At 41.2% G+C, this 19,726-nt stretch overlaps 1 protein-coding gene across 1 annotated transcript; it reads left to right on the top strand.

The window, feature by feature from the left end:
- Positions 1–342: 342 nt before the first annotated feature.
- Positions 343–10,852, top strand: LOC106896632 (zona pellucida sperm-binding protein 2-like). The gene is made up of 19 exons (XM_014956749.1): positions 343–430; positions 1,752–1,879; positions 2,592–2,735; positions 3,408–3,491; positions 3,613–3,780; positions 3,849–3,945; positions 4,042–4,265; positions 5,112–5,265; positions 5,340–5,548; positions 5,635–5,752; positions 5,913–6,118; positions 6,557–6,674; positions 7,350–7,519; positions 8,292–8,365; positions 8,439–8,566; positions 9,342–9,531; positions 10,008–10,149; positions 10,424–10,520; positions 10,833–10,852. Exons 1-19 carry the CDS (start codon positions 343–345, stop codon positions 10,850–10,852), a joined length of 2,559 nt encoding a protein of 852 aa, XP_014812235.1.
- The last annotated feature ends 8,874 nt before the right edge of the window (positions 10,853–19,726 follow it).

Genomic DNA, 19,726 nt, shown 5'->3' with positions numbered 1-19,726 from the left:
TTCTGTTGTATCCCATTTAAGGTGTTCAGATTGGGGCAGCCAATTCAGTACTTTCTTGTCCATGTTCTAAAAATCCTATTTCCATGACTGGTCGCTGCAGGTAACATTGCCAGCTGACCAGACAGTTACTATTGGAATACTAGTTTCAGAGTCGGCCTTCCTCCTTGAAGTATTACTGGTATAAAAAAAAATAAACCCTAACATTTCCTGACCAAGTGTGCTAGAATACAACTGTTGCTAGGCTGACTTTGTAAAGCAGTCTGAGAGGTAACAAATTTCTGTTTGCATGTTACTGTCAATCCCCCACTTACTAACCTTTCCATACATTTTAACACAGAACCCATGAGTTCGGAGTGCTTGGGGAACCTTTTGCGTATAACACTGAGTGCAGAATACTTTGAGGACAAATACTTATCTTTTTCTGTTGTTGGTAAGTTGATATAGAAGAACTTGGAGAGGAAATTACACATGGTGAAATGCTTACAGTTCTCTGAGGGCCTCCTATACTAGAATTCCCTGAATTATACTAAGATCACAGACCTTAGTAGGTTGCACCTCATTGTAAGTAACAGCCAAATGCTACCTTTATGTCTGTATAACCTATAGTATAGCCTTGTAGGGTGATAACATTGCAATATCAAGTCTAATCATGGCTGACTTTGGACTCAAAATAAAATGTATGTGGTAGTTTCTAGGCATGTTGATGCTGGTGGATTTTCCTACTGGTAAAAGTGTCCCCTAGCAACAACACATGCTATTTAGAAAATTCACTAGCTGAAGCTGGCACTACTTCACTGGGTTTGCACTTGTGACTCTCCACTTTCTTTGCTTACGGCTAAGGGATGTGGTGGAGTCATATAAATTTTTAATGAAGTTAAGAAAAATTACCTGGGCCTTCTGGCTGTAAGCTTGGTAATCAACAAGTGGTGCATTTGAGTGAAAAGCACCACAGAGTGCCCTGAAGGGCAGAATGAGAGAGCTTTTGGGCTATAAACATCAACAGGTGTAAGATCATATGCATAAAATGTGAACTCATCCTTGAACTAGTTCTCCATGCTAGTTAGCTGTCTAACTAGACATAGTCCATAATATCCATCTTGAATGTTAAACTTGTGTAAAAACCCACTTAATGTATTTTTGTTGTTCAGTTGTTTTCATCCATACACGAAAACACTCTGCAACTGAGATATGCACAGTCTGAAAGCATAAAGCAATTCTTTTTGGAAGAGATATATTTAAAAAAAAAAGCCCACAAAGTTTTGTAGCCTAGAAAAAAATCAATCTAAGCTTCAATGTGCTTGCCATCCTCATTAGAAATGTGAAGACACTCTGGCCAGGCAGATATCAGAGAGAAACATGGGCCAGCCACAGATCAGGCTCCTGATGTTGCTATGCTGTCGTCATCTGTCAGTCCTGAAGACTGACACTGACTGTTCTGCACTTACTGGGGGGTTTGCCCCTTCAGCACATAATATCTTTACATGTTTGAGAGATTTATTTCATCTTTAGTCCTTAAGCTGTTAATGTTCCCTGTTCCAGTCTGTCTGTAGTTTAACCTTTCTCACTTCCTACAGACTTTGTTACAGCTCTTTTTCACCACTCTGCAGTTCTCTTATGTCTGAGGCCAGGGCATGGAGCTGGGCTGCATTGGAGCAGGGTCAGCTGAACCCTGGGGCAAGGGCAGGTTGCTCAGGGAGTTTGCAGAGCAAAATTTATATTCATTAATACTTCTCTTCACTAATTGCCCATAGATCAGTCTGGCATAGCCTGGGAGCTAGATGAGGTCATGGCATCGCAGTGTGGCTATACAGTAACTTACAGCAATTGGAGTAACATTGAATTTCGTGCTTCTGCACTGAGCTGCCATTCTCACTTAGAGGTAAGTCTATTACGGGTGTTTTGACTACAGTGTTGTTGTGTACAGCCTCATGCAAAAGATTATTTATAGGTATTACCTAAATATTGATAGGTATTAACTGAGGTGTCATAATGTCTTGAATATCTATCAGCAAAAAAATATTTAATTCTCCTCAAATGTATCCAGACATCTGAGAACATACCCTGGTCTTGCTGTTTGAATGTCCTACAGCAAAGCACAGGTGAACACATGAAAAAGCATATCCTACGTATGCCCTTGAAGGGTAACTGGTTTCTCTTGGATAAGAGTAGGGAATTCTGTCTGGCAGCTGTGTTGGACTCTGCTGTAGCATTTAGTGTCTGAGACATTTAAGGGTAAAAGCTCAAAAAAATTTGGCAGCTTGTGTTGCTTGCTCACTGCTACTATGTCAGAAAACACAAGATGAGCTGTATTTTAGGGACTGGTTTTGTGTTGGTTTTTTTTCTTTTTGTCCAGTTCTAGGGCTATGTGAAAGGTTGAAGCTGCCCCCTGAAATATTTATGTTGCTATCTACTATAGACCTGTAACCTATGTAGTTAACCACTCAGAAAACTATAATGCTGCAGTATGGAATTGCTTTTCTGTGCAGGGGCTGGTGAATGGGTTTTGTTAAGTTACTTTTAATTCATAAGGCTAAGTGGTGTCTAAATAGGGAAAAATTGCTTAACAAGCAAGTGTCTCTGTGTCCCTGCAGAAAGATGTGTTCACAGTAACTATACAAATCGAAGCATCGCATACTCCTGACATGAAAAATGCTGCAACTCATCTAAAAAGGGCAAGTTGCCATTATGACCCATGGAGCCCAAGAGAGTTAGTATGTGAAAGAAACTACATGGAGGTAAGCACTGGAAGTACAGTGGGAAGGTACTTAAAATAAGGTAAGAAGGTAAATACTCAAAGATGCTCTCTTTGGAAGTATTTTAGGTGCTAGGAATGTGTATAAGGTTTTATATTGGAAAATTCTATTGCTAGGAGTGTGTATTGGACTTGGAATGCCCCACCATGAACAGCTCACTAATTAATGCACAGCATGCAACTTGAGTGTAGTGATACATTTATGTTATCCTTATATAGTCTACTAGCTGGAATTAATAGACAATGAAGTAGTGGAATAGTATTCAAAAGGTTGAGCAAATGGATTGAACTCACTGAATGTTGCCTCAACAAATCTTATTTGAGATAACAGAAAAGAACACTTTCTGAAGTTGCTGGGGGGAAGGAGGTGGGTGGGAAGGACTCCACTTTGAAGAGAATATGGGCTTTAACTGAAAGTAGAAATGGGAAGATATACTAAAAATAAAATGAACCTGAAATCAAGTGGACTACAGATAATGCACCATGCATGATGATGTCTTCTGCTTTTTTTTTTTTTGCTTTCTCTCCAGAAAGTGCTAGTCTCCTTTCTCAATCCTATACTGATCTGAAAGTATTGGAAAAGTCTTATAGGGTATTGGAGATGAGCAAACAAGTGCTACCAGCAAAGCCCTTAAAGAATCTTTTTCCCCTTCAGGTTTCTGTCAGGAAGGAGATTCCACGAACTGTAAAAGACTTCATTCAAGATGAGCCTGAGGACTGGACTCTCGCCTTTCCAGAGGTAAAACTAGAGGGTTTATTCCTAGTTAAAAGCTAGTTCAATATAATAAATCATTCAATGTAGTAAATAGGAAGTTACTTTGAACAGAATGTTTAAAACATTTTTTAATTTCTCTGGGTAGGCAAAACCAGGAGAAGCCTCAATATGGCAAATAGTGTTTCATCAACCAGAAGAAAAAAAGGCTTTTCTTGTGAGTGATGCTTGGAGTGCAGGCTACGGACTCAACACAACAGACACCAGGGTTCTGCTGCGAATACCATACACTGCTGAGCAAATTCAGCTGGTTGAGGTTGGTATGCTCATTCTGGCCCAGCAAGCTGCCAGGATGGGTAGGTCTAAACAGATCTCTTCCTACAGGATCAAGGAATTACCTTTTCTGCAGTAAGATCAAGTACATTTTACAAACAGCGATGGATGATCCTGATGGTGGATACTGCTATGGCATGTCCTGTAGGTGAGAAATGTGGTACCTTACTCCAGTGTTTAAATGTACAGGGACTGATTTATGACTAGAGTAATGAGCTGACAGCTTTCATATCTTGTCCCTAAGATGGAGTGGACTACACTAACAAAACAATCATCTGGACTGTTCCAAAACATATTCAACTGCTCTCTGCTGGAGCAACTAGTTTTAAGGATGTGCTTGTTGAAGCTGGTGTGGATCTACAAAAACTGTCTGCCAAAGAAATGGCTTCCAGGAAATATGTATTATCAAATGACTTAAATGCAATAACAATGAAGATACCAATAGGTGCAGAAGGTGGCTATTACAAGGTTAGTGACTTCTGTTATGTCTGTTAGGCAACAGACCTTGTTTGGTTGTTGTTGGTTGGTTGGGTTTTTGTTTGGTTTTTTTTTTTTCCTTTCCTGGAGAGGAATAATTCATGTTCCTTTCAAATGAAGGGTGGGGTGAAGGGGATATTAAAAATCCCCAAGGCCTTGACCAAAGATAGTTCTTGTAAGCACCCCTTTGTGAAGAATTTATTTCTTAGAAGCACAGATGGAGAGAATCCTATACAGAACTATTGATTTGCCTTCTTCCTCAGGTCAGCACAGTTTTTTGCCTTTTAGTCCTGACATCATGCTCCTTGGAGACAGTCCTAACTGGACTGTAAAGCATGCATGGGTTCTGCTGTATTTTACGTAGTCTATTTACAAGAATAGGAACAACCCATTTGTCCACCAGACCGTAGGATATTGGGATGGGCTGAAACTATACATCTAAATCTAGTGCCTTAGAGTGAACTGAATTCTGGGCAAATGTTGTAGCAACTGAACTTCAAAGGAAGTTGCAGAAGGAGCTCTTTCACTGGTGAAGTACTCTCTCGCTGCTTTGAAACTTGGAAATGGGGGGACAATTTTCAAAAAGAAGTCTTCTGAGGTATTCTAAACTTAGGCAAAAATGGAGCCCATAATAGTGATACAGCAAGTGCCACTTAAGAGTTCCTTATTCCTCACAGGTGGTGTGGTTTTGTGGATTTCTTTCTCAGTATAAAAGCAGGGCCACAGAGCTGAGGACAATTGTTTTGAAGCTGTATCTCTACCTGGGCCCTGATTTTACACTAAAGTTCTATTGTAACAACTCATGCTATACTGAAGGGTGTTGATTTGAAATTCTAGACTTCTGTGAGCCGTGGACAGCATGGGGCAAAATACACCATCAACCTGTTCTTGGAACATCAGTGGGAAGATAACAAATGGGGACTAACCAAACACACTATAATCAAAGAAATAGAAACACCATTTGAACAAGTGGAACTTGCTATAACCAACAGTAAGTAGACTAACATGGAACATACTGAAGGCTTTGGTACTGAAAAGGGCTTAATATTATTGTCTTCCTTTCAGACTCAAATCTGAGCGTGAGGCTAATGAATGTGACAGTGGGAATGTTCCTCCTGGATGTGGAGCTTGTGAACTTAACCATTAAGGCGGTAACTGTTGCTGTACCTGAGGCTGTTCAGCATGGATATCGAATATACAAGATCAGATATGCTAATGGAAGCAAAGCCTACGTAATACAAGTCCCATTTGATGCACCAAGCATTAAGAAAGAGGTGCGAACTAAGACACTGCAGCATACCATGGTATAGAAATTATGATGTCTCTTGGTGATTTTTATTTCTAAATATGATTTTCCTAGTACCTGAGAGCGGACATGAGAGCATACACCCTGAATGTCACACTTGCATTTATAATCCATCCAACGAGTGAGACCTTCACTGTCCCGGTCATAGCAGTGTCCACTCCTAAAGATGCAGGTAAACTAGTGGAACTTGGGCAAAACTGCACTGACATGGCTGTGACTACCCAGGCTGTGAACTCGGCTACTAACTGGGCTTACATCAGCCAGGGACGTTAACAGTCCTAAATAGCCTAATTAAACTCTGATGGCTAGTGTGCCTCCTGACTGTATTACAGTACTGCCTAGAGCAAGAGGATATTGTGATGGGAGGAACCTTCATCTCATTGTCACACGTGGGAATGTGGACCAGAACTGGCTACCTTTCATCTCAGACTGGCACTTGACCCCAGAGGCTGCGCAGAAGTACAACTATGGCCTGAGGGACAATGGCAGTCACTTGGCAGTCTCTGTCCCTTTCCTTTCTTCCCATGTGGACTATGAGGTGAGGATGCCAGCATGTAGCAATTAAGTCATGTTCTAGCTATGAAATATGAACGTGGTACACTATGTCCTTGAAGGTTATAAAATAAAGCTTACCTTTGAGAGAGTTCTCCATTAATCCTTGGAAGAACACTCTAATTTCCCTTGGTTGATATTGAGCGAAGTAGTCAAGAAAAATGTTCTGCAAGTACTTTAAGGCTGAGTTATCTTTAATGGCAATTGTACATGCAATGGAGTTTGTATTGCACTCTACTGCAAAATGACTGAAAAAGCTCATTATATCGGCTTCTAGATTAAAAAAAAAATCTCTACTGTGAATTTGACTTTGATCAGGCATCATTACCTTTGGCTTGTGATAACCTGCCCTCTTAAGTTTTGCGTAATTTAGTTGAACAGTGTGTCTTTATTCTCTTGTTTAACCTTTGAATGTCATCTCCAGGATTTTCATACCTCTGGAATAAAGGCTTCACTCCACCTAACCTTGAAGGATGGCATCACCTTCACCAATAGGACGGACTTCTCAGTTTCCTGCAGATTTTCACCTTCAGAGCTAATAAGTAATAATAAAATTTGGGGGATTAGCTATCAATACTCTTTGAATTGCATAACTAAGTCACACAAACGCATGCTGTCTGAAACATTTCTAGAGTTTATAGTTCTGTGATATCCTGTCTGCCTGTCAGGTTTACTAAGTAATATGCTATAAGGCAAGTCAAATCACACATTGGAGTGATTATCCTGTCTAATGTAGGAGATGGTGAAGGAGATGAGAAACTACTTCTCCTCACACCTCCAAAAGCATGAAGCTTTTAAAGGGTCTTTTGGGGTTTCTCTTTTGGGTGGGTTGGGTTTTCATTTGAGTTGTTTTGTTTGGGTTTTTTTTTTAGGGGTGGCGATTAGAGTAGGGAGGGTCATTTTATAAATTAGTCATTCCAAAGCTAGTCATTTGGATTGAATGTATTTAGTATCTTAGCTAGAAAAATCCCTTTGGGAGGGGTGAGGCTTCTTGGGATGAAAAAGGTGAGTGAAATCACAGACTTCACCCATGCAGTGCTCATTCTACTGGCAGTAAGCTTGAAGAAAATCATGTGTTAATACTGAAGAGCATCTTGCTCAAAACTTAATCTTCATGAGCTACCAGAACACTTGCTAGCAAATCCACGTTGTGCTAGGCTACATAATAAAGGAACTTGAGTCCTGATTTGTATGGAAAACTGTATTTTCTCTTTCAGAGTGCCTGCCCAATGGCACTGTGGTTATTACTGCAATAAAATGGGTAGGAATTTCAGACCTGGACACCAGCCTGCTTGTCTTAAGGGACAGAGAGTGCAAACCCAGTTTAGTCACAGAGAAGACTGCAACCTTCAAGTTCAATGTGAACACCTGTGGAACAAATAGAAAGGTAAGGGCCTAGTCATGTGGAGTTTACTCTGTGTTGGGGTAGGGATGTTACTAGAGCTGGCAGATTTTCAGAATTGAGCAGGAGCTGCAAGGTCACAGCTGACTTCTTGATAAGTAGTGTACCCATACTTCTTAGGTTACTAAATTCAATTGGGCAGAATTTCTTACTGATAAAAACAGCTCTTAAGGCCAGAGATGCTTTCTGAAACTAACCTTCAGTTTTACATCTCTGAATTGTTTAGTTGTGAATTTGTGTTAGTTTATATTATTGACACATACTCCTATGCCTTGCAAAAACTGGCTAGGCGTAGCTAATGACTACCTGGCCCAAGACTAGAGTCAGTTCTGTTCCTGCCACCTGCATACTGAATAAATAGACAAAATAGACAAAATAACAAAGGATCCAATCACTTTCAAATTCAGGTTACCACAAAAGCAGCTTACTGCTGTAAGTGTTGCATCTTATGCTAGACAGTGATTCTGTCAACAGAAACAACTGCTCTCAGGCCCAGTGCACTGCTTTCTGGGGTGCTAGGTGATGGTCAAGGCATTGTTAGCTGATAATCTGTTTCTTCTTGATTATGGCATAGCTGTTAGCTGTAATCAGCTTTAGTTCAGAAGGTATAGGGCTGTTGGCCAGTAATTTCTGGTCATTCCTAAGCATACTGTGCTCAGGGCAATCTGCCAGTCAAGTGAAGGGATATTGATATTGTGTCAAACCCAAATTAAACTCTAATGTAACTGTTCTGTTTGTAATGATGTGTATCTTTCAGTTTAATAGCACAACTATGACATATGAAAACGAAGTACTCTATTTCAAACCTGGCAATGATACACCAGTATACCAGTAAGTGTCCTTCCCTAGAAGAAGGCTAAGGCATTTTGGTTTCTTAAATCTAATGTTAAACCTCTTCCCTCAGATTGAAATTTGTGTGTTCGTATGCGATCAAGCAGACTGTTGATGTCCAATATGAATCTAAGAAAAACCCACCGCCCAGTATTAAGCCAGGGTTTGGCTGTCTTGCTCTGTCATTGAAGATTTTCAAAGGTAACATTCATATTAAAACATCACAGAATGATTGAGGTGGGAAGGGACCTCTGAAGGACATATTGTCCAATCCTCCTGCTCATGCAGGGCCATGTAGAGCAAGTTGTTAAGGACCATGTCCAGATAACTCTTGAATATCTCCACAGATGAAGTGGAAACATCTTTAAGTCCTCTAACAGAGGTTTCTGTTACAAAATGCAGTATAAATGATTGAGTATCTATAGTGGATCAGACAGACACTTGTGTTGTCACTGACACAAGTGTGGCTTTCCTGCTTGGTCTGGGCCTACTATAAGTTTTGTGTAATGGGTGTGATATCAGCTTCTTTCCCCTATCAACTCCCTAAGTGCTGTTGATCATAACCTCAAACAAGGTCAAGGTACATGTAGTACTGTTGTAAAATGATAACTATAATGGCAGAAAGGACTAACTGCAGCTTGAACCAAACCCTCTCTGTAGTGGCCCTGATAAATTTTTACAATTTTTTTAGGGTCTTTCTAGAAACAGTTTTGAATGAGCATCTTACTCCAATGAATTTTTGCAAAAGGAAGAATAGCTCTCATCTGATCCCTCAGAGCCAAGGACTAGAGTTCAGATCTTTACTTTCATTGCCAGTTCTTATTTTTCCACCACTTCATCCCCATTTGCTGACGCCCATATGCTGTCCCAGATTTTATCATTGCTGTGCTAGAGTAAATGGTGTTAGAGTGAAGCAGAGAGTTCATGAATATTCACTCTGCAAAAAGGAAACTCTAACATCAATACTCTCTTCTAGACAAATCCTATTCAGACCCCTATCAAGAATTGGAATATCCTGTGGTAAAATACCTGAGGGAGGCACTGTATTTTGAAGTGGAACTGCTCCAGCCTAAAGATGCAAGACTGGAACTAAACCTGAATGACTGTTGGGCTACAAATTCCCAAAGCCAGGACAGCCTTCCACAGTGGCCCATCCTTATAAATGGGTAAGGAGGTCTTCCCTTCTGTATTTAGTAGCTGTTCAGCACAAGGCCACTTACCTTATGTGGGAGAAAAAAGATAGAGGACAGAAATCAGTCTGAATGCATTGTTTTGTCCTGACTGTGCAGTTGCTGCTAGGCTGTGGATCAGTCTGAATGCATTGTTTTGTCCTGACTGCAATTGCTGCTAGGCTGTGGGGTGCATGTCTGTGTCAGCACAGTGGTGGTGCCTTCTGGGGGCAGCAGGTCATGGGGCTGGCGAGAAGTGCTCCGAGATAACAGCTTCCAGATGGAAAGAAAGAACAAAAAGGAGCCCTGATTGTGGCCAAAGGCAAAGGGGGAGGCCCTATCACTTCGCTATGGACAAAGGAAAATAGAGAGAGGGAAGTTCCTCTGTAGTCCATCTCCTTGACTTGTTTCAAGATCCAGTTGAAGTGATGAAGGTTTGAATCGAATGTGTTGTTTTTTACTTTCCCAAAAAGGTGTGCAAACAGCAAAGACTCCTACAGAACAGTCTTCCATGATGTTAACTATAGTTCCAGAGTAAAATTCCCTCAGCACCTAAAGAGATTTGAAGTGAGGATGTTCACCTTTGTACAAGGCACAACTCTGTTTCAGGAGCAGGTGAGATGTCTCCATGGTCTGTCAAGTGTTCTTGGCCGTCCCGATATGCAAGCCTGAAGTGGTGAATGCAGCAAATGCTGTACAAGATCACAGCTGGCCAGGTGCTGCCTGGGCCTGTTAGCCACCTCTTTGAAGGCATAACACCGTTAAGAGCAGTAAATAGAGACTAACCACTTAGCAGTGTTCAGTTCATCTACTTTGGGGTCATTATACTGATCAGATGTTTGTCAAATAAGACTCCCATACACATAATATTAATATTCTTGTCTCGTAGCTGTATTTCCACTGCAGTGTGGAGATCTGCAGCACTATGCAACAGCCTTCAGGCTCCCTCTGTCCAAGGAGATGCGATCCTGGAAAACATAGACTTGGTAAGAAAACGGCCACTTCTTAAGTCACTCCTGAATATTTGCCCAGCAGTACGGCACATGCTCTCAGGAGCTGTGTCAGATGACAGATCCTAGTTTGAGTGTGTGCTGTACAGAAAATTAAAAGCTGAAATGTCTCACTAGACCGCAGCTCAGAACCACATCCGCATGGGCAAGTGTCATCTGGAGCAGTGCTTATTAGGAAGAAAAACGACTAGCAGAGGTTGGTGTCAATCTTCAGCTACACTGCTGAAATACCAAGCATACTGCTGTTTTATCATAACAGATTTCTGTTTGTGTCTCTTCTCCCTGTAGGTGAATACACTGACTTTTGATAGAGACTAAGCAAGAATATTTAATTTTATAAAGTTGCAGTTATGTTGCTTAACCAATCACAGCCTGCCCAGGCTTAAAAGAAAGGACAACTCAAAAGTATCTACAGGGAAAATACATTGATGGTGTCTACGGAGAAAAGGGTCAGCTCACCAGTATGGATGTATCCTTGCCTTTAAGTTAAATTAGTGTATTGCTTTCCTGTCTTCCTCTACAGTGTTGAACTCTTAGTCTTTCGTGTGACTGGCATCTGACCTGATCTGCTCAGCTAAGGTCCAAAACTCGAGTCTAGTCACTTTGCAGTTGGAAGCATCTGGTTTGGGGTCAGGGGAGGAAGGTGGCAACAGATGTGTAGTCAATCGTGAATCACTTCGGGCTTTTTTTTAAAGCTTCAGTATGAACAAAGGATTGCAGGGGGCTTAATGTCAGTAAGAGAATGTGTTTTCTGAAGCAAGATGGGGATGAACATACTTGAACCTGTAGTGGCTATTGACAGAAAAGCTATAAACTGTGGATCTTGCAGGAGTGTTGTGGCTCTGAAATGTCAAGTTGCCTTCCCTAGTTGGGGGGAGATCAGTGACTGCTTAGCTGAGAAAGCTCCCAGGCTAAAGGGAAAAAGCTTCTAGTGAAGACTTGTAGTAGTAATAACAATAATACAGGGACTCGATCCACAGTGTTAAGGATTCTTCCTTACTGGAGAACATGATTCTTAAGAGATCCTGGTGGTTTTTTTTTAATGGAGAAAATTTTCTTGATTTCTTCTTTGCATCTGAACAGTGATATGAAAACAGTTCAGATACAATTTTCCTGTTCTAAGGAAAGCTATTGCCGAGCATGTGTCATTATCCCTCAGGGCTAAAGATACAATAATGGGTGTCTGCTTTTAAACTTGATATTAAATAAAATTATACCACAGGGAATTTCTGTGAAGGTTAACTTGAGCAAGTAACTATTTGTTGAATCTATTTGCACTTTGAAATAGCATGGTGTCTAAAAGATTGTAGCTCTGTTGCTACAACACCTGCACAGAGTGCTACAATAACTATACCACTAGAGTGTTTATGCTATAATTACAAGGTCGTGTTTGTCTGTCTTGTCTGTCTTAGTTACCTGCTAAGCATAGCTGTAGTAGATGTCTTTTACTGTTATTTCTGGAAAAATCTGTGGGCTTCATGATCAAGTCTCTAGCTGTTCATCAAGTCTGTTTTCCAATAGAGAAGGCTAACGTGCTCAAGGAGTCTTATTTTGCTACTCCTGAAGTAGGTGAAAACTAAAGTCATGGAGCTGTGATATTGAGGGATGAGATGTAAATATGTCAACATGGGAATAAAAGGAAAATGCATATAAGCCTGACAGCAGACTTGACATGTCAGTGACTTCATGCTTAGTGTTTTCCCCTACGTTAACCCAGTGAGCTAAGTACTAGCTATTCCTCAGTCTGCAGGCACAATCTATTGAGATATCAAAGGGCACACCTATAATATGCTGCCAGGGTTTTACACCTCACAGAACACAAGTATGTGCACTTAAAGTGGTATGGTGACCTCCCTGTGTGTCTTGTGTCATGCTTACTGTCTCCCAAGAAATGAAACTATTCTGCAGTGTTTTCTCCAGGTAGGTGAGTGGCAATCCTCATCTGCCATGACAATGCTCTGGGCCAACAACAGCGTGGGCTGCCTTGGGTGGCCTGAGCCACCTTCTCCCCTCTTACAGCTGTGCAAGGGGAAAATATAGCAACTCAGGAGTGCTGTGAGAACTAAGTGTGAGGTTCGGCAGCCTATTTCAGGACTGTTACCTCTGCCGCAGTTGTGGCTTCCTGGGTTTCTGATTCTTTTCTTCAAATGAAGATTTAAGGAGAACATGGTTTAGGAATAGAAATCTGACACTTACAGTCTCATCTAGGGCACCTGCATTTCTTTTCATAAGATGTCAAAATCTCTTCTAAAAGCTCTGCTTAGTGCCATTTTGCAAGTCTTAATAGATAAGGTGGTCTCTTACTTTTTATATGTTGGAAAACTCAAGCAGATTTCCCTCTGGTTAGACTAAGATTTATATAAAACTTCCTGTCATATTTTTCCAACAGCATGCAAGACACACACAATCCATTTGAATATCAGTAAAATCTTTTAAAGATCACATGACAGTAATACACTCTCCACCTTAGAGGTGTCTGTTTATACTAAAATTCAGGAACTGCCTTCCTGGTTATATATATATCTAAAAAAGGAGGGGAAAAAAAATCCTTTTCAAGTGTTGTATCAACACCTCTTTGGCTTTTAAGTGGATATTTTATGACCACATGCTTTTCCCCCTGGTATTTGGGATGTTATTTTTATATCCCTGTTAACACAAGTTGAAAGGAGATCAATCTTCTTTGTTTATGCTTAATGTCTTCTGCAATTTCAACAGGTGAATGATAAAAGTCTAAGGGAAAAGAGAAGTCTGGTGTGATTTGTTTTTATAGGAAAATAGGAACAATAATAGAAATGTACCACAGACAGTTATTTCCACTTCAAATAAATGGTGGTTGTCACTGCTACAAGTAGCTTCACTATATGCGGTCACTGATAGAAACACAGAGCTCTCACTTTTACCATAATCTATATTCAGTGAAATGGCTAGTATTTTAAAACTATATACTGCTTTGGTGATTTAAAGTATTAACAACTTGCTGTTGATACTGAAAAATTTAGAAAATCAACACATCTACGGGTCCAATTTTCTCTTCTGGTATACTGCTTTCTTTTTTTTAAATCTCAACGTCTTCAGTAAAATAGTACATTCTGTGCACTGATATCCAGGGGAAAATGTTCTGACAGTCATCTAACAATGTGGGAAGGTTTGGGTCAAGTTTTGTCTTCTACCCCCAGTCTGAGTCTTCAGCTCGTCACTCCCATATAAATGGTATTTCCATTTGTGTATGTGAGTCCAGAAACACCTAAACCCAGAGTCAGATTCCCAAACTTCAGACAGGCACGTGCTTTGAAATAAATACTTTAAAGCAGAAGCAAGCTGAATCAGCACACTGTCAAAAGAACAAGCCTTGGCTCATGTTGCAAAAAGTCAGGTACTTGGTCAGGGAGGGGGTTCAGATGGACCCAACTTCTGTAGCTCATTTAAAAACAAGCTGCCTTACTGAGAGGTAGGACTTCTCTCCACAGCTGAATCTTTTAAAAGCATTTAATAGCATTTGTGGCTGTATGGCAAATAAGTTGGGGAGTATAAGTCAGATACTGGCTCCTTAGAAGCTGGGGTGCATGTATAATGTTGTGGGGTTTTGTTGTTGGTTTGTGCTGGTTTTGGTGTGTGTGTTGGTAGTGTTTTGGTGTTTTTGGTTTAAGCTACTGCTGTGCAGAGCTGGAAGGATGGTCCCTGGCATCCCTAGGCAGAAGGTATGTAGAGCAGTGGCAGCTACCAGATCGGCATCTCTCCTGAGGAACTGGCTGAAGCCATTTAGCAGGAGGCTTTCTTCCCCACCCCAGCACACCTATGTGCAGCCCAAATGTGTAACCATAAAACCTCTTGACACCTACGTGGTGCTCCTCAGCGTAGAATTTCAAAGCGCTGTGTGTGTGCAGGCGGGTGGCCGTGGCTGCTCACAGAGCCAGGGCTTGCCTCCAGAGCTGCTCCTTTAACCACTGGGAAACAGCATTCTCTCCCAGGTAATTCCTCTTCCCACCAGGAGGGAACTTGACCTCCTTTGCGTTATCAGGGAGTTTGTTTATGTATGACTTCTCCTGCACCCCCTTCATAGGGAGCGCAGAGATGTTGTCGCTCTGCTGAATTCAGGTGGAAAACCTGTCCCGGAGAGCAGAGGAGAGCTGTAGGAGCTTCCTGAATCCTGGGCTAATATCCTATCTACTAGGATTCCCCCTTTCCATCACTGTGCCTTCTGCTCGATAAAGCAGCGTCATATACTTCCAGCTGTGCCCAAACAGCCTCTGGTCTCTGAGGTATGAGAAGAAACCTAGAGTTCTCTCATACGGTTGATAGCATCAAAAAATGCCCCCCAGCAACACCAACTGCCTGGCTGATGACACCAAAAAAATTAATTTGTATAAAATTCATTATGTGTAACTGCTTGCTGTGCCCTGCCCTGACTGTTTTTCCTTAATAAAAGGCTTAGGATGGGTATGAGGAAAAAGTCCCTTTTCTTTTTTTCCCCTCCGATTTCTGAAATTTTAAGAATTTCTCCAAGATCTCACTTGATCGCCTCTAAGAACTCAGCCAGGGCAGAGACAAGGACATGAAGAGCTGCTGAGGAAAGCAGCTGGTGGGATCTATCCCCATCACCTGTGCTTTGGTGCCTCGCTTATCTTTTTCCCTTGCCTTCAGCCTGCTTCACTACACTGCTCTCCAGTATCTCTGGGAAAGTAGAGCACATGCAGAGTCTGGGCTGTTTCTTTCTGGCTAAAATATGTTTTAATTATTTGCTAAAATATGTTTTAATTAATTATTTGCCGTAAAAGATCTTATAAGGTTCCTTCCCCTACACATATAATATTTGAGCCCTTATCTTGTAGTCCTTTCAGCATTATGACTGGTATCACTCATCAAGTATGGTGACTTGAACTAATTTCTTGTATGAGAAATGTGTGAATGTAGTGGAAAAATGTTTTTGTCATGGTGGTTTCCTCTTTAGTACCTGTGTTCTGTTCTCTGTTAGTGAGGAATTTCAGTGGCATGCTAACCTGGGAAAGGGGGAGATCCAGGAGCCAGAAGAGTTAATTTCATTGCCTGGGACTGGTGTGGGTGGACCCTGGCTGGACACCAGGTGCCTACCAAAGCTGGTCTGTCACTTCCCTCCTCAGCTCAACACAGGAGAGAAAATATAATGAAAGGTTTGTGGGTTGAGATAAGGACATTATCATCACATCAAAACAGATGCAACTTGAGGAAAATTATTTTAATCTATGACCAATCTAATTGGAGGAAGATAATGAGAAATAAAAGCTAAATCTTAGAACCCCTCCCCCCGCCCCTTCCTGCCTTTTTTCCTAGGCTCTATTTCACTCCTGCATTCTCTACCTTCCACCCCCCACTACTGGACTTTCAGTGATTGCTGAGCTACTACTTTATCTTTATTTCCGTGTAGATTTTTAACTAAGCTTGTATGTGAAAGGTGTTCTCTAGTTATGTGACTTGTGCAGCCTTTGCAGACTGGGGTTTCACTTTTTGGCCTCTTTTATGGATTATTGCAGTGTAGCTGTTGGAATTCAATAAAGCTTTATGAACCTTCTGTATGGCCCTGGGGGCTAGATCTCACACCCTCAACTCATTCTCTTTCACAGGAATTAAATACCCTAAGTTCATGAGGGAAAGGGAAAAGAGGAGGAACCTGGGTTCTGTTCCATTTCATTTAGAAATAAATAAAATACAGTATTTCTTAGCAGCAAGGCTTGTGCCATCATTAATATAATAATTTGGACTGTTTCCTCTGGATCGGGGAAATGTCTATGCCAAGGGTAAGAATTACAAATGGAGAGAATTAGAGAAATGCTCTATGGGAGGCAGAGCAAGAATTAATTTCTTCCCACAAGGAGAAAAGCAAACCTGGTAGATCCTTGGAGATCTGGATCCCGGGCAGGCACTGAACCTACCTGTGCCTCCTACTCCTACACTTCAATCATTTTTCCCCCTCCCATGCATGTGCAAAGAGAGATCTACTGAAAGGGAGACAGCTCTGTCAGTACCGAAAAATTAAGCAGGGTGAGAGTGCAATGTATTCTAGTAACCTAAAGTCATCTTGGACATGATCTTTGGTCCTATTGCAGCACAGGCAGTGATTCAGGACAGACCAAGGCCTGTTCCCTAAAGTCAGCTTAGATGCATCCATGTCATGCTGGAGGTCAAAGTATTTAAAGGTAAGGCAGTGACAACTGGACTTCTGGGTCAAGAGAGTGTGCACAGGTAAGGTCTAGTTCACTGTCAGAGAAGCAGTAAAGTGTCATTTTGAAACTCTAAGTTTTGCCTTTGTGGTTACTTAGAGCTGTTGCTTCACCTTGGACTCACAGGGAGACAGAATGGAAAACTACAGGCACCTACAAGCTATAGCCCAGTGTGTTCAGGGCCTTCAGCTGCCGCTGTCTCTGGGGGTGGTGGGAAGTGCTGACCCTGAGCCACTTCTCACAGGGTACCTCATACTGGGCAGCTCTTTCTGCATACAGGGTTACTTAGCTTTGACTATGAGCAGCAGCCTTCTGAATCTATTAGCTATTAGTGTGTTCATTTGTACATGGGGAAACTGAGGCAGCAATGCTGAATGACCAGCCAAGGTCATAGATCAACTAGCAGTAAAAGTGGATCCTTCCAATTTCTTGTTCCTCTACTACTTCCTTAAACCATGCCAGCTGCCGCTGTCTCTGGGGGTGGTGGGAAGTGCTGACCCTGAGCCACTTCTCACAGGGTACCTCATACTGGGCAGCTCTTTCTGCATACAGGGTTACTTAGCTTTGACTATGAGCAGCAGCCTTCTGAATCTATTAGCTATTAGTGTGTTCATTTGTACATGGGGAAACGGAGGCAGCAATGCTGAATGACCAGCCAAGGTCATAGATCAACTAGCAGTAAAAGTGGATCCTTCCAATTTCTTGTTCCTCTACTTAAACCATGTCCCTATATTCTTCCTTAGCTAAAGAGCTAAAAAAAAGTAGTAATTACCTCTAGTTTCAGGTGTGGAATATTTAAGGAGCAAAGTTAAAAGTTTTCCCAATTTACCAAACCAGTATACTTGTGAATTATGATAGTCTTTAATCAACATCACCATGACAGGATGATCTTCCTGTGCACCTATAGTGGTTTGCCAGTGCCAGTGAGCAGGTACCCCTTTACAGCAACAACAAGTCTTTGAGAGAAGACTCTGGATCAAGTTTAGCTGTGGTTTGGTGCAAGATCCCATGGGCAATGTACAGTTTCACTCCCTTGAACATTATAAGGACCAAATCCAAAACATAATCCAGCCTGACCTTGTCTTTGAGGCTCTTTATCTGCTCAAATCTGGACCAGTTGCACAGGTTTATACGGAGGAACACTGTGCTGCCATCTCATATATGACTAAAATTTTTATTTAGTTTGACAATTTTATAGGGCTTTAAAAAATGATTCTACTTACGTTCTTGCTAAAACTCTAAACTTTGTGAGAAATCTAACATGCATTAAAACAAAACAGAAGCATATGGGGTATGCTTAAATGTGGTTACATCTTGAGTGACTGTGTTACCTGCAGAAATTTGAGTGTAGCTGCTCTTTTGAGACACTTGATGGATTTCACGCTGATTGCTCCAATATGCTCATACCATGTGAGAAGAGCATTGAGTCAGCTTAGGCTGAGCCTTGGAGAAAAAAAAAAGAAAATGTACAAAGAAAACTGCATTTCCTTCCAAACAAACTGAAAGAGGGAAAGAAAAAAAGAAAAGGATGCAATAAAGCTTTAGCTTTGCGGTGCTCTGCTACAGGATATACCCACAAAGCTAAACCATCTGCCCCACACGGGCATGCTGATCTCTCCATCCTGGTGAGAGAAGCCTGCTGCCTCCTGGCTGCTGCTCTCTCTCTGTCTCATAACACTCCGAGGAGAAAAGGTTAATCTCCCTTAACTAGCTCCACACAACCCAGCCCTGGGTTTTACTCCTCTCTCAGCACAGCCAGGTCTTATGAACCCATCTGCAGTGAGATTTGCAAAGCAACACATATTTTCTGGTGGCGTGGTGAGACCTGTGGGATACTTAATGAGAGTCAAAGTAATTACAGATTAAGACTATGTCCTCATTGGTTTGATTTTTAGAGGGTTTCACGCGTGTGGTTTAGAGGACTGTCACTAGCTGTAGGAAACAGCTGACCTGACAGCTTTAATTAAGGAAACATTATGCTTACTAGAGCCCTCCTAAGTTTCAGTACACCTTGAGGATAAAACATTGCATCTTTCTGGTACCTGGAAAGAAGAGAAGGCAGATAACCCGGCCTAAACTTATTTGTTCTAGCAATTTGATGCAAAAATGTCTTCCACAATTTATCAGACATTGAAGCAAAGGACTCTTTTACACTAAATGTAGAAATATTATATGTTTCTGTATATATTAATAAAGAAGACAGGATTTAACAACAATTTATCTACACACAATGTCAGTTTGATTATATTTCATTTCCAATATTTAGCATTCATTGTTAGATTTTACATTTCTATCAGTCAGATATATAATACAAGATACAGACCATGGCACTGATATTTAATTGTTTAGGAGCAAAGATGTTCTCACTATTACTTAGTTTTTTGATTTTTAGGTACAGTGGAAACATGGATAAATAGACAATACTTGTACTAACTATACATGTTCTTCCTTATCCTAATATTTAAAGTGCCTACAAATCAATACATTTAGTATTCCTGTAGTGTTGTCATTCACTTTTTAAAAACTCAGCTTAAAACCTATGGATTTACTATTGTCCTTATGAAACAGAAGATCAGTCAGAATAGTGATATGTAAATCCTAGGAAGGCCAGTTTTGGTTGGTTTTTTTTAACTTTTGTATTGGATTAGTTTAATATTTCTCAGACGCTTATTATTAAAAAAAAAAGAAAAAGACATAAAAAAGGCAAAAAGCAAGACTTCTGTCTCAGGAACCTGCAGCTCAGGTTTTCAGGCAATCCTACATCACCTTCCAGCATCGCGTCCTTTGTACAACGGCGGCCCTCGCTCTCCCTCCCTCGCTCCGTCCTCCTCTCAGCCCCGTGCCACCGTACCCTGGCGAGGAAGAAATTTTGCCCGTGCCACCGTACCCTGGCGAGGAAGAAATGTTGCTGGGTTTTTTTTGTTTGTTTGTTTGTTTGTTTGTTTGTAAAGACCCTGAGCGTGCCGGGGTGGGTGCTCCAGGTGGGCT

This window comes from Calidris pugnax, unplaced genomic scaffold (genome assembly GCF_001431845.1).
Source record: "Calidris pugnax isolate Ruff unplaced genomic scaffold, ASM143184v1 scaffold171, whole genome shotgun sequence".
Classification (NCBI taxonomy): domain Eukaryota; kingdom Metazoa; phylum Chordata; class Aves; order Charadriiformes; family Scolopacidae; genus Calidris; species Calidris pugnax.
Note: the sequence above shows the minus strand (reverse complement) of the source record. Positions and strands in the feature narration are given on the sequence as shown.

Coding starts and splice junctions, on each gene's coding strand:
- LOC106896632 (XM_014956749.1), top strand. CDS start 343: ATGAGTTCGGAGTGCTTGGGGAACCTTTTGCGTATAACACTGAGTGCA. Junction 5,549..5,634: donor CACCAAGCATTAAGAAAGAG/GTGCGAACTAAG, acceptor TGATTTTCCTAG/TACCTGAGAGCGGACATGAG. Junction 10,521..10,832: donor TCCTGGAAAACATAGACTTG/GTAAGAAAACGG, acceptor TTCTCCCTGTAG/GTGAATACACTGACTTTTGA.